General features: G+C 40.6%; 1 protein-coding gene across 1 annotated transcript in view; it reads right to left on the bottom strand.

The window, feature by feature from the left end:
- Positions 1 to 13,996, bottom strand: part of NBEA (neurobeachin) — a 4,581,458-nt gene that overhangs the window by 1,166,535 nt on the left and 3,400,927 nt on the right. The window contains exons 45-46 of the mRNA XM_044072852.1: positions 4,633 to 4,776; positions 1,048 to 1,080 (exon numbers count right to left, since the gene is read on the bottom strand). Of these exons, the coding sequence (XP_043928787.1) occupies positions 1,048 to 1,080; positions 4,633 to 4,776 (177 nt within the window). The remainder of the gene's footprint in view (positions 1 to 1,047; positions 1,081 to 4,632; positions 4,777 to 13,996) is intronic.

The following is a 13,996-nucleotide window of genomic DNA, read 5'->3' on the forward strand; positions in this document are numbered from 1 at the left end:
CTAGGGTACATGTACTATAAACCACTACTGTCTTGTAAACAGACTGTAAGAACTTACTGATGGATGCCTGCTAAAACAGTAGGCATTTTCTTTTTTTAATTGCTGCATTTAAGCCACAGTTAAATTTAAAGGTGAGCAAACTGCCCTTTTGAATGAGGTCAGTACAGCTTTATGTAGGACTTCAAAGTGATCTTGGAAAGATCATACTGAGTTTGAGGAACTGCCCTTTCCAAAACCACATCACTGACCGAGAACTGGATGCGCTGCATATTGGTTAGCAGGGCTGAACAGCTGACGATAATTTACATGGGAACTGAACACGTTCTGTTCTACTCTTTGGTAAAATAATATTCCAAAATGGACAAGACAAGCCAAAACAATAATACACCGACTACCAGGCCAAAATAAATTTCATTTAATGTGGCAGCACTCATCGAATACCAGATCCTCAATATGCATTAGTATCACATAAATGTTAAACTGTGGTGGAAAGCTGTAGCAAGTTAAGCGTGTAAACCTAGCTAAGGGCATGTTTTGTTGTGCTCATTTTCTTTTTCTTACAGAAAAAAAGTCGGTTTCTGCAACTTCTTGACAGAGTAATACAAAATGCTAAGTTTCATACTATTTCATGTCATGCAATGTAACTGATGAAGAAAAACACGTATAAATTGTTGAAACTCTCTTGCAATGGTGCACAACTTTACAATACAAATATAAAAGCAGTTAATATTATGCATGGCATAAAGCAATTTAAGCAAGAGTCAGATAGCTGAACTACTCTACAAAAAGCATAATACTCATCTACCCAGTACAAATAAAGGGCAGTTAGTAAATCTTACTGTTTAACTGCAGAAGAAAACTCAAAATGCTTCAAGAAATCGACAATGCTCTTCAACTATATATTACCAGACACAGGAGGCAATTTGATTTTAGTGTTAGTGGTTGGACTGCAGCAATGATTTGCTTTCTTTATTAAACAATTTCAACTAAAACAAATGGCACTGATCCAATAGTTAGTTCTTTTAGAACAAAATATAAGAGACTTGCCTCTTGAGGTGAAAATTCTGGGAATAAAATGAGCTAAAACAAGAACAAAATCAGAAATGAGCTACAAAGTTGTATAACTATTTTTTTAAAAGAATAATAATGTGTAATGAAACAATTCCACAATGATTCAGTATTCTATTCTATTACAGTCAACAAAACTTCACAGAATGCTGGTGTATCCCAATCAAAAACTCTGCTCAACATACACCTGATATTTTGAAATCCACCATTACTGCCAAGGAGGTGAAGAAGATTGGACTGAATTAAGACTGTCAAGGTCAGAGCAGAAAAGAAGTGCATTCACCTTTCACACAACCTTCCCACTAGCTCAAAGGCAACAACATAACCCCCTCACCATAAACTGAACCTGGACATGCACTAGGAAGCTACGAAGAATCAGTCCATTAAACCAGTACTCCCATGGTGGGGGACAGAAGTAATGTTAAGTTTCTAGTGAAAAAAGATTTTGCTTTCACTGGGTTACATACACCAGTGACTTTGAGCCACTGCCTTGAAACAATTTAAAATAGTCACAGTAATTTAAATAATGTTTTGATGCTGCAAGAAGAGGGATGCTTACAAATATTTCTAAATTCCACATTTCTGTGCTTTACCAGGACCTTTTTTGGTTGCGTCTTCTATACTATACAACTATTAAGAGATCTTGCCTCATTTTTTGTCGTAACTTGATACCTTCATTTCTTGGATAATAAAAATATCTGTCAAATACTTCAAAGAATAAGTTCACCTAAGATAATACGCCAAGCAGTATTAACTGCATGATAACGTCATTTTATGTATTGCGAGTGGAAACTGAAAGGACCTGAAGCTCATTAGCAGATCAAAGCTTCAACCCTTCCAGTTACAATGCCAGACTACATTTAACAGATTTGGCTAACTGCTTTATAAAAAAGATGTTACTGTGCATTTCTAACTGCTATTCTGAAACATTCTGAAGTATTTTGAAACAGATGCTTCATAGTATGTGATGGGTTAAGTGTTGCGATCCAGTCCCGTCACCATTTCTAATATATCTGGTTCACTTTTTTTAAATAAAAGCTTTGCGAGCTTTTCTTTAACTTATGACTTCAATAAACCTACTGAGTCCCAAGTGAACTCAGGATAGAGCTGGCTTGGGCTTGTGTCCATAATCTTCAATGGACAAACCCCATGCATGTGAGGAAGTGTATCCACCCTATTCCTACCTTGATGCAACTGTTCACAAAGAAGAAGGGAAAAATATATATAATTTTTTTACAAGCAACACAATAAAAATGGAATGCGCTTTTTAATGAGCATCAGCAGGAAGATGCACCGTGGTTCTGTAGGTACTGTAAGCTGTCATGCAAAAGGTAGGTCACAAAAGTGCCTCAATTTTTCAACCATAATAAAAATGCATCAAAATGCCAATAATTTACATCTCTCTCATGAAGTACATTTTGTATCTACCTCTCAGAGATTGCCAAGATCTTTGTAGTCTGGTCTGCTGGGAATTTGGCTTCTTGATGCCCACTGTAACTCAGTTTAGCCAGTTCAAAAGAATCCTGGAATGTGTAAGTACCACATTACTTTGAATGTGGTAGTCCCACTACTTAATTTAGTGTAATTAAATAATTTATTTACAGCGTAAACTGTTTGTTGCTACCCTTTCCGAGGATTTTACTATTAAAACAAATAATAAATATTAAAATAAAATGACAGTAAAAGGATATCTAATTAGTTAACAACTGGCAAGTAATCAACTACTAATGAGCTTTATCCTGTATTTTCAGTGTTAATATAATAGGTGCACAGGTAAGTACTAGGTTAGCTGCTCTTCCGGGCCAGTTTAAGCCTATCCAGTTACCCTTTTTTTGCTCATATTAACCTGTCACATTTGGGTACAGATTGGCCTTAGTCATCCTATAGTTGATAACTATATATTATCCCTAATGAAAAAACTGGGATTGTATAATAGATAATTTGAGAGGCACATGCATAGGATAAAGCATTTAGGAGCTGCCTCTGTCCTTTAGTAGCACAAGGGGGCATTCCTGGGGTAAGTTTTCTGTTTCTCATCCACAGATCGAAGTTGCACTTTAATACAGACAGTGATGAAGTTTGTTTTATGTGGATTACGTGACTGAGCCAATCACTTATCTAGACGGTACTCATAAACTGTCCATGAAAAAAGGCACTCAAGCATGGTGACCGCGTGCAATTAAATTAATAAAATAAAGTCACTACAATAAAATGTTTAACATTAAGTTCATTTATAAGAGATGCACACATCAGCAACATGACATATATAGTCTTTCTAAGAATGTTGTTGTTATAGCTACACAAAACCCATCATCTCATATGTTCTGTCATAACTCATCCTGTGAAGCCATCTGGTACTAAATTAGGTATATAATGGGATATTACTACCTAGCAGTATACCTTGAATCTTTCTGCTTAATGAAAATGCGTGTAACTGTACAGTATATTCTACATTCTGATGTAAAAATACTTGCAGGGAGTTTATCTCATATACTTTGCAGAATAAAAAAAAATGCAATATATAGCAATGTGCTTTGCACCAATAAATCCAAAGGTTTATCTATCTCAAAATGTGTATTTTAGAGCTATGTCATTACAAATAGCATTACATTAAGATGTGCCAACACACTTCCAGCTTAGATTAATAAGAAGCTACGCCTCTCACTAGTTCTAATAAACTGAATTCCAGCATCCCATTTAAATATACTGCCCTGCTCAGTCACAGCCCTGTATGACCAAAATTCAAGTACATAATTTTGTTTCGACAGTTGGGCCTGATATACAAATGAAAAATTCATGAACATCTCTCTTCCTCACACTCCAAGGCCCACTGATTACAAAGAAGTGAAATTCAAGAGATCTACTTCTGAGTAAGAAAATTACTTTTATCAGACTTAAGTACAATCAATTAGGCATGACAGAGGATACCTAGCTTAAAGGCTATTTAACACAAAACAAATCTGGGAACAGAGGTGCGTACTGCAAAGTGAGACATTTTATTAGCTAAGCAGACACAGTGCTACTCAGGCAGTCATACCACTAGAAACCCAGTAAAACTGCTTAGCACAACTAACCGCAATCCTGTGAGACACTTCCCAAAAAGATCTAGCGAAACTTCATAATTTATGGGAGCTCTGGGTTTCTTACGTAAACAGTAAAGAAAATAATACTACAAGAGTTCGCTGCGGACTTATTTAACAATAATAAGAGAGCCATGACACTGGCTCTGACTTTTTCAAGTATCTGAGTCACGGAAGAGAGACAGGAAGACTAACACAAATGACAACGCTAGCAAAGTCAGCTCACAGGCATGATTTTGTCATTTTGTCAGCTGCTTGTTGGAACTTTTATCATTTCCCTCTGGTTTAACCTTGTACTCCTATGGGACTAATTTTTGTTGGGACTATACCAAAGCTTTGAAATAAGCTACAACAAGAAAAATGTGCTACCTCTTAAAATGTTTTGGGGATTATGGTTCTTAAAATAACTGCGTTGTTTGCCCTAAAATGTGGACTATTGTGCTGGAGGAAGGTACATTTCTGTCGTTAACATACAAATATTTACCAGCAAGATTGTCCATCTCCTTCTCTTGTAGTAGGCTAACTGAGTCATCATCTCCTTCCAACATAAGCTCTGTCTCTGCATTCTGATTTACTACAGCATGGCTTCGGAACGTTTTCTTTGATTTTACAACATCTTCTTCAGTTTCTGTGAACAAGCAGAAAAAAAATTAGACGGAACCAGCTTGAACATATCTAGCACTGAAAGCAATAGTTTTATCAAGTCAGCAATGGCAACTACTTTCATATTAAAGCTGTCATAATGTTTGCTACTCAGTTCAAGCCCCATATTATATATGTGTATATAATACATACAAGCACACAATATACACACGTGTATATATATATATATATTTATACATGGGTCTATGCCAGATGATTGAGTTTTCAGAAACTAAAAATTCATATAGTCAAGACTACATAACTGAGTTTCCGAAAACTAGAACATCAAAAAAAAAAGACAAAAAACCCCACAAAAATCTACCTTTTTATTGTCCACCCCCCACCCTCCTGAAATTTATATTTATCAACTCCGAGTTCACACTACAGTGATGAAATGGATAAATTTCCCGATCAGCACTGTAACACAATCTCCATTCAAAAGCTTTGGGTTTTCAAAACCTCGATCATATGGTCTCGACCATATGAATTTTGAGTTTCTAAAAAGTCGATCAACTGACAGGCACCCAAATATATATATATATATATATATATATATATATATATACACACACACATATATAGGTCTACTTCAAATCATCAAAGTTTCAGATCATCAAACATCATATCGTCAAAGAGCAGATCGAAGTTCTGAAACATAGAATAGTTGTGTAAAATCTTACCATAACCATAGATGCCCTTCTCTTCCGTGTTGCAATATTCTTACTGTAGGATCTTCCACCTCAGGAGACCCGAATGTCCGGGTCCAGTGCAAAAGCTTAAGCTTGGTTGCTGCCAGGTGTGTGGGACATCACACACAGGGCCCTTAAATGTGACATCTTCATCCATAGACCTCATAACTGACTGCCCAGTCAGATAATAGTCTAAAGAGTACCAAAGGATGCCATCTAGACAGGGTAAATGTAAATGCAATGAAGGGGATTAGGTGGGTGGGAAGGAATACTACAACATGGAAGAGAAGGACATCTATGGTTATGGTAAGATTTTACACAACTATTCTATGTCCTTCTATTCCCATGTTGCAGTATTTTTACTGTGGGAGAGTGCCACAGCTCAAGAAAAAGGAAGGGTGGTGGAAGAAGTTGCAGATTCCAGGAATCCATGCAGGATTGCCCTTGCAAATCCTGGCCTGGCTTTGAAGACATGGTCCAATTTGTAATGTTTGGAGAAGGTATGCACAGAGAACCACATGGTTGCCTTGAGAATGGCAGTTCTGTCCAGGTGTTTGAGGAAAGCACCAGAAGAGGCCACAGCTCTTGTAGAGTGTGCCTCGACCCAATAAGGTAAGTGTTTGCCATGGTAGGAGTAGCAGAAGGAGATAGTTTTTCTTATCCAGGAGGAAACAGTTTGTTTGGATACCACCTTGGCCAGGGCCCTGGGGTGGAAGGACACAAAGAGCTGATTGGACTTTCTGATAGCTTTCGTTTTGTCCAAATAGAACCTTAACTGTCTGTGGACATCCAGGGAGTGGAGTACTCTCTCACTGGCATTCTGTGGGAAAGGAAAGAAGGTGGGTAAGTGAAAAGACTGATTGAGGGACAGTTTATTGACCACTTTGGGCATGAAGGAGGTACTGGTGCGAAGGGTCACCCTATCTTTGTGGAAGATTGTGTAGGGTGGGGATGCCATTAGAGCTTGTAATTCTCAAACCCTTCTGGCTGAAGTAAGGCCTACTAGTAGAACAGTTTTCCATGTGCACATCTACAGAGAAGCAGAGCTAGCTGGATCAAATGATGCAATTGTAAGTTTTTCTAGTATGTAGTTTAGGTCCCAAGGTGGTGGAACAGGTTTCTTTGGTGGCCTAACGTGGAGAACCACTTTTAAGAATAGTTTGACATCCAACCTGGAAAGTAGAGGTGGGTCCAGAGGAAAGGAGGCAGAGATGGCAGATAAGTGGACCTTCACTGAAGATGTTAGGACTGATTTTATGAGCTCACACACATAGGCTAAGACTAGAGGTACACCCACTTGGAAGGGGTTCCTTTGCCTTTGGAAACATTTGGAGAATCTTTTCCATTTGTAAACATAGGACCTCCTAGTATTGGGTTTCCTGACCTCCTTCAAGACAGATAACATGTCCTCTGTGTACTGGTGTCTGATGGGGATCACCCACAAGGTTAAGCAGAGCATCTCCAGGTGTGGGTGAATGAGAGATCCCTTCGGTTGTGTGAGCAGGTCCACCTTGTGAGGCAACTTGTGGTGAGTGCCCTTGGCAAGAGATTGAAGAAGGGAGAACCAATGCTGCCATGACCAATAGGGAGTCACCAGCAAGATTCTTGGCTTGTCCCTCTGGATTTTTAGAAGGACTTTCTGAATGTGTGGGAAGGGAGGAAAGCATAAAGGAGAAATGGAGAAGGCACCCACTCTCCAGGCTAGTGGGGAGGGATCTCTGGAGCAGAAAAGTCGTAACTGTCTGTTCTGGGAGGAGGCAAATAGTTCTATTTGAGGTGTGCCATGCTGGTGGACAATGTCTAAGAACACATCTCTGTGCAACATCCACTCGTGATGCAAAAATAAGGATCTGCTGAGGACATCCACTTAATGGTTGTCCTGGAATGGGATACTGACCACCTGCAGTGAGATGTTGTTCTTAGAGGCTAACTATCATGCTTGCATTGCTAGCCTGCACAGCAGGTAAGACATGGTCCCCCCTGTTTGTTGATGTACCACATCACAGTTGTGTTGTCTGTAAAGATTTGGACGGGTCCTTGTTGCATAAGAGGGAGAAAGCCTTGTAGGGCTAGATGGACAGCAGTCATCTCCCTGATGTTGATATGCTTTTTCTGGAGGGAGGGCTCCCATTGGGCCTGCAACTTGAAGCCATTCATAGTTGCTCCCCACCCTGGATCGGAGGCATCCATGTGCATGTATTGTATTGGGCTGGTGGGTTGTAGGGGTAGACCTTGGTTCTGTTGTACTTGCTGGATCCACCACCTCAGTTCTGTTGTCAGGCATGGTAAGAAGGGCACCTGAAAGTCCAGGGGGTGGCTGTGTTGTGTCCAGACTTTAGGTACCACTGGAACTTCCTCATGTGCAGCCTTGCAGGTGGTAACAAAGGAACTGTGGCTGCCATGAGGCCTAGGAAGCCCATGAACTGCCTTACTGAGAGGTGGGTGACCAGGGGGAGGTCGTGGAAGTGACTGACAAGGAAGGATACTTTGTCCTGAGGAAGGAAGGCCTTCATCAAGTTGGTTCTTATCCTGCACCCCAGGAAGGTTTTGTCTTAGGCTAGAGTGAGGGATGAGTTTGTCAGGTTGAGAGTGAACCTCAAGCTCTGGAGTAGGGACATGGCGAATAGTAGATGATTCCTGAGAGTGACTTCCTCTTCTGCTAAAATGAGGAGGTCATCTAGGTAGGGGTAGATTTGGTTGCCCGTTGTTCTGCAGTAGGCTACTGCTGGGGCTAGGCACTTTGTGAAGACTCTTGGTGCAGTAGATAAACCAAAGGTCAAGGTAGTAAATTGAAAGTGTGAAGAGGGCCCAGCAAAACGCAAGTACTTTCTGTAGTTTGGGTGGATGGAAATGTGGAGGTATGCCTCTTTCAGTTCCAAAGTGGCCATAAAGCACTGAGTGGCAATAGTGGAAGAAGGCTTTGTAGTAATAGCATTATGAAGAAAGGGACCTTCAGAAAGATATTTAGGAAGGATACATCCAGGATGGGCCTCCAAGGGCCATCCTTTTTCGTTATTAGGAATAGCCTGGAGTAAACCCCCCCTCCCTTCTTGGCCTGAGGAGACATTTTCTATGGTCCCCTGATGAGTAGTTCTAGGATAACCTGAGGGATTATGTGTAGCTGGTTTTTGGGGGGAAGGGGATGCCTTGTGGAAACAGTTTTTCCTGCCAGGACATGAAGTATCTTTTTCCACTATTGCCGGAACCCAGTGATCTGAAGTAACTTTTTTTCCAGAGGGGAAGACAGTGAGAGAGGCGGGATGAGAGGGGGAGATGGCTGAGGCAGTCATGCATTATTGTTTCTGTCTTGAAACGAATGCCTAGAGGTAGGTTGAGGAGGGGCTGTCCTTGGTGAGGGGTGCCCTCCTGGACCCTTTTCTGTGCCTAGAAGTGGAAGAGGTGAATGGAGCTGGGGCTCTTCTGACAAAGGAGATTTTAGCAGGGTAGTTCCTGTACAATTTAGGGACTGGGGAGAACAACAATTGTTTTAGGTCCTGAAGTTCCTTACTTTTTTCCTGGATGCTTTTAAACAGTTCAGCAGACTGTTTGCCAAACAGGAATTTGTTGTCCAGTGGTGCGTCCAAAATCTTGGTTTTATAATCTTCTGGAAGGGGCTGAAGCCTAAGCCTGGAATACCTGCGCTGAATAGATGCTGCCTCAGCTGCATCATAGCTGCACTTTATAGAGTGTCTGGCAACCTGAGATACCAAGGACAGCTTAGATGCTACCTGAGATTTGTTGGGAGAGTCAGGCAAGGAGGATGCCTGAGAGACCAAATATAGGGCATACTTGACCATGTGCGTCTGGTAATTGATAGCCCTAAAAGCTAGTGTTGAACATGTATACATCTTTTTCCCCAGTCTGTCCATGACTTTGCTGCCCTTGTCTGATGGCAAGAGGGAGGAGGAAGGTATAAGTCTGGACTGTTTGTCAGACGCCACTGCAATGCCTGCAGGATCTGCCATTGGTGGCTTTATGAGGAATTTGTGCTCCTTAGGGACCTTGTAAAATCGGTCAGATCTTTTGGGAGCTGATGGTTGAGATTCTGGTGTCTTTGAGGCTGATGCAAATGCATTTAGGTAGGCTGGAGTCAGAGGAGGGATAGCCGAGGGGGAGGGTGATTTCACCTGGAGTAATTCAAAATACCTCCTTTGGACTTCTGTCATCTGAGTTGCATCCCACTTGAAGTACTCCCTCATTTTAGTAATTCTTCCCCAAAAGAAATGTCTTCAGGGGGAGAATCTCCCTCTTGGGCGTCCTCATCTGGGGAGTAGTAGTCCAAAGGGGAAGCTATCTGTGAGGAGTAGGTGACAGACTCATCTGAGGAGGAGGAGGAGTCTTCCTCCTGGGTGCGAGTAGGAGGCATGGAAACAACTGAGGCTGGCCTGGGGCTGAGGGCAGGCAATGTGGCAGCAGGAGAGGCTAAAGGCTTAAGAGCCATAAAGGTCTGCAGCAAAAACTGGGCAAAGGTATGCCAGTCTGGCTGCTCCTCAGAGGAAGCAGACAGATGCTTATTTTTTTGTTTCCTCTTAAGAGGAGTAGATTTAGCAGAGACAGAGGGCCTAGTATCAGGAAGCTGGCCTGTAGGTGATGATTCCGATTCCTGGATTGCGGGTGGATGTTCAGCGCAGCCTGGTTCCCCTTCAACCTTGGTGGAAGCCAATGTCGGAACAACCTCCAAGGACGTGTCTACAAGTGCTTCCGAGGCAGCTTCCTCAAGGGTAGTCGCTGAAAATGTCGATTCTAGTGGACGTCCCTCAACCCCTAAATCGGTGGTTGGCAAGACATCTGATGACACAGGGGCAGAAATGGTAGGCCTTGCAACCTTGGCCTTCTTTTTAGGTGGTCCACCTCGACGACCAACTCTGGATCCTTATGTAGGACTAAGCGTTTTAACCTCTGGTTCTTGAGGTAAAGTTTTAAGGCTGCCAGACGACTACAAAGGGTTTTTGGTATGAACGACTAGCAGATATGACAGGTAGTGTGGTTGTGTTCCTGGCCTAAGAAGAACAAAGTTTGTGCAAATCTTTGTGTGAAATTTGATGTCTGCATCTACATTTTCCCTTTCTAGCGGACATCGGCTAAGAAATAATGGCAAGCAACCAAAGCTCAAGCAAAAAAAAAAAAGTTTCCCCCAACAGGATACTTATCTTTAGATGTCTTGAAGACAGCAGAGCGAAGCGATCGATCTGACATTTGACTACGGCAGAGAAGTTCTAAGATCTATGCATGCAGGGATCACATTTAAGGCCCCTGGTTAATGACCTTGCATGTGATGCCCCACGCACCTGGTAGCAACCAGGCTTAAGCTTTTGCATTGGAGCTGGACGTTTGGGTCGCCTGAGATGGAGGATCTCACAGTAAGAATACTGCAACATGGGAATAGAAGGACATCTAACGTTCTGAATGGAGATCGTCGTACAGTGCGAAACGGAAATTTACCATTCTCTTCACTGTAGTGTGATCTCAGAGTTGGTATATTTAAGAAGCAGGGGGTGTGGGGGGTGCAGGGGGACCAAAAATGTAAAAGAAGGCATTTCTTTTTAATTTCTTTTTTTAATTTTATGTTCAATGTTCAGGCTCACTTTAAAGCATTACATCAGAAACAAATTGTTATGAAGTGATACACAGGATCCTCTGTGCATAGTAATATCATCATCTGTATATTGACAGATTCTAGTTATACCCCATAGCAAACCACATTTGCATTCTTCATTAAGATATTTAACAACTTCCTTTTGAATTTTTGGAAATCATCAATTTTCCTGACAACGTGTGGCAGTGACTTCCACAAGGCAGTAACAAGTCTGAAGAATGCTTTTTCTGCAATGTTTTTTGGTGAAAGGGGGACTTACAGGGGTGACCGTCATCGTTTTTTAATGGAGGTATATGTGGTATGCATGTATGAGTTTAGATGCAAGAGGTGGGCAGAATCACCAGTGTAGCACCTCGAATATGTTACAATTATGTAAGAGTGTTTCCTTTGTTACTGTAAGCATCCAGTTTGTTTGTATTTTTTTTTTGAAGAGAGAAGCAGTAAAATTCTTTAGACCTAGCTAGGATAATACACTGACAAATCTTGTCAATTGATACTTGTAATGTTTCATGGTTGGGCAGAATTTAAGGCAAAGGCTGGCAAGTGGCACTCTCGTCCTGGCATTAGCATTTTGATTGCCATACATTTCCAGGCTTTTTAGGTTAGAAGTATTTATAGGCCTGTGTGAGTTATGCCATTGGTACATGCACTGAACGTTAGATGTTGTTCAAACAAGACAGCCTAGTATTTTTGTTTTTTTACTTCTGAGTGTGAACTGTTTGATCAAAGACCAAGTACAACTGTTTTTAAGTAAATAAGACATCCCAGCTAGCATGGCACTTGTTTTTTCATAATTAATGACAGAGTACACTTGTAATAGCTAAATGTGCAGATTGTGTTGGAATTTAGACAGTAAGTTGTCAGATTATAAACTGATGATGTCATACACACACACACACACACTGTACATTTACTGCTGCTCAAGTCACATGGTAGGTCACTGATAGGGATGGAGGGCAGCAGGACGTCTATTATAGAACCTTGTGGCATTCCAGCTGAAAAAAATCATGTTCTTTGAGTTCCTATTTCCATATTGTACTAAGAAAGTTCTGTGGAGTAAGCAAGATGAGAACAACTGAAATGGTTCTTGGGTGAGCCCACAATTTATTTATTTATTTTACATTTGTTAACCGGGTTAGTCCAGCTGAGCTTTGAGTCGTTTTCAGCGCAGACCCAGGGAGAAAAGCTCCACAGTGAGATTTAAAAAAAAGGAGAATATTTGCAAAAAAACAATTAGCAATATATAATTTACATTCTAGAACATTACATTTGGATGCTGTTAACAAGTAGCTGGTATTAGCTTAGTTAATGCTAAACTAGGTCATTACAGAATTTGTATAAGAAAAGGGAGAAGAATATTGCAAAGGGACAGAGTGGTTATAGCCAGAGAGACTGAGGGTTAAGAGCAGGGAATGAGATAGACTGGGGAGTGGAGGGAAAGATAGAAGTTATAGCTTAGGAAATAGCACGGAATGGAGATAGTTGAAAATCAATGAATAGGATGTGAGAACTGGAGTAGGGAAAGCTAAGGTAAAATAGTTTCGGGGGGATGGCTACAGTGGCAGGACCATTTCTTCATCAGGTGTTTTTTTGTGGCTAGCTTGAAGTGTTTTGTATGGTTAAGGGACCTAATTTCCAGGGGTAGTTGGTTCCAAGCCACAGTAGGGTTATAATTATACAGTAATTGGCCTGTTTTGGTATTAGGTTTGTAGATCTGTAGCAAGTCTTGGTCAGAGCTGCGTAGTTTCCTGTTTGGAATATATTTAGTTATTATGGAAGATAGGCTGGGGTAGACAGAGGATTGAGTGAATAATCTGTAATTGATGTAGTAGAAGCAGATGAGCAATTGCTTATAATTTGAACTAAAAGTGAATGAATAACTGATTTAAAGGAATATTTTATACTACGCTTTTATGTTTCAATGCTAGCAGTGAAAAAAAAATGTGATGCCAGGAAAATCTGGAAGGACAGCAATGGAAATTATAAGGAGATTATTTTTCTCCTAAGTTTAATCAAAATTGTTATTAAGATATTCTCTTAAGGAATTAGAAACTTCTCTCTCCAGTGATTCTGTTTTCATCTGTGTACAAACAGGTCTCATCTCTTCTAGGCAATCTGACATGAATTACACGCTACAGAAGCAAATGGAATCTCTCATTGTTCATCAATTCGTACCAAGCTGAAATTAGTCTAAAAATACATTGAGCTCATAAACTAAAAATGGGCACTACACACCTCCTGATGTCCGCCATGCTGAACTTTCACTTCATTTGCAAAACATGTCTGAAATGAAGAAAAGCACTGTGGTTGTAGACTGACAATCTTGTCCTGTTAGAGATGTCTGCCATAGCTGTCAAATGATAAAGTCCTATAATGTTAAATGAAGTCAAGTATGCCAAGGTTCAAGCATAAAGTATCTTTGCTCCCTTCCACGTTTTATCCTGCTTTCTTTACTCCCTCGAGGTTTCACTAACCGCTGAGATTTTAGACATAGTGAGAGGGGAATAAATACGAAATGGGCAATGGTTAATTACATAATGAATGCATAAGTTAGTTCCTAGAATTTCACTGTGTTACACCCACTCAGTGTAAGTAACTGATCCCATTTAAACATGCTAAAGCCTAACCATACAACTCGCTCCCTAACCCCAATCTTAAAAATCTAACCATAATCATAAAACTCTGCTCCTAACCCTAAAACCTCTCTCTAATCCTAAAATATCCCTCCCTAGCCAAAAACTCCAATCCTAACCGTAAAACTAAACACACCAACCCTAAAAATACAATAAAAATAGAAAGACAGCATATGGATTGCATTCACTACAATGTAAAAACAAAATCAGTACACTGCACTCAAAAATAATACAGACAACCCTCAAATGACATCAGCCACCTAACTCAACTACCCAGAAATTAAATTT

This window comes from Protopterus annectens, chromosome 5.part1, assembly GCF_019279795.1.
Source record: "Protopterus annectens isolate FY-2018-M chromosome 5.part1, PAN1.0, whole genome shotgun sequence".
Classification (NCBI taxonomy): domain Eukaryota; kingdom Metazoa; phylum Chordata; order Ceratodontiformes; family Protopteridae; genus Protopterus; species Protopterus annectens.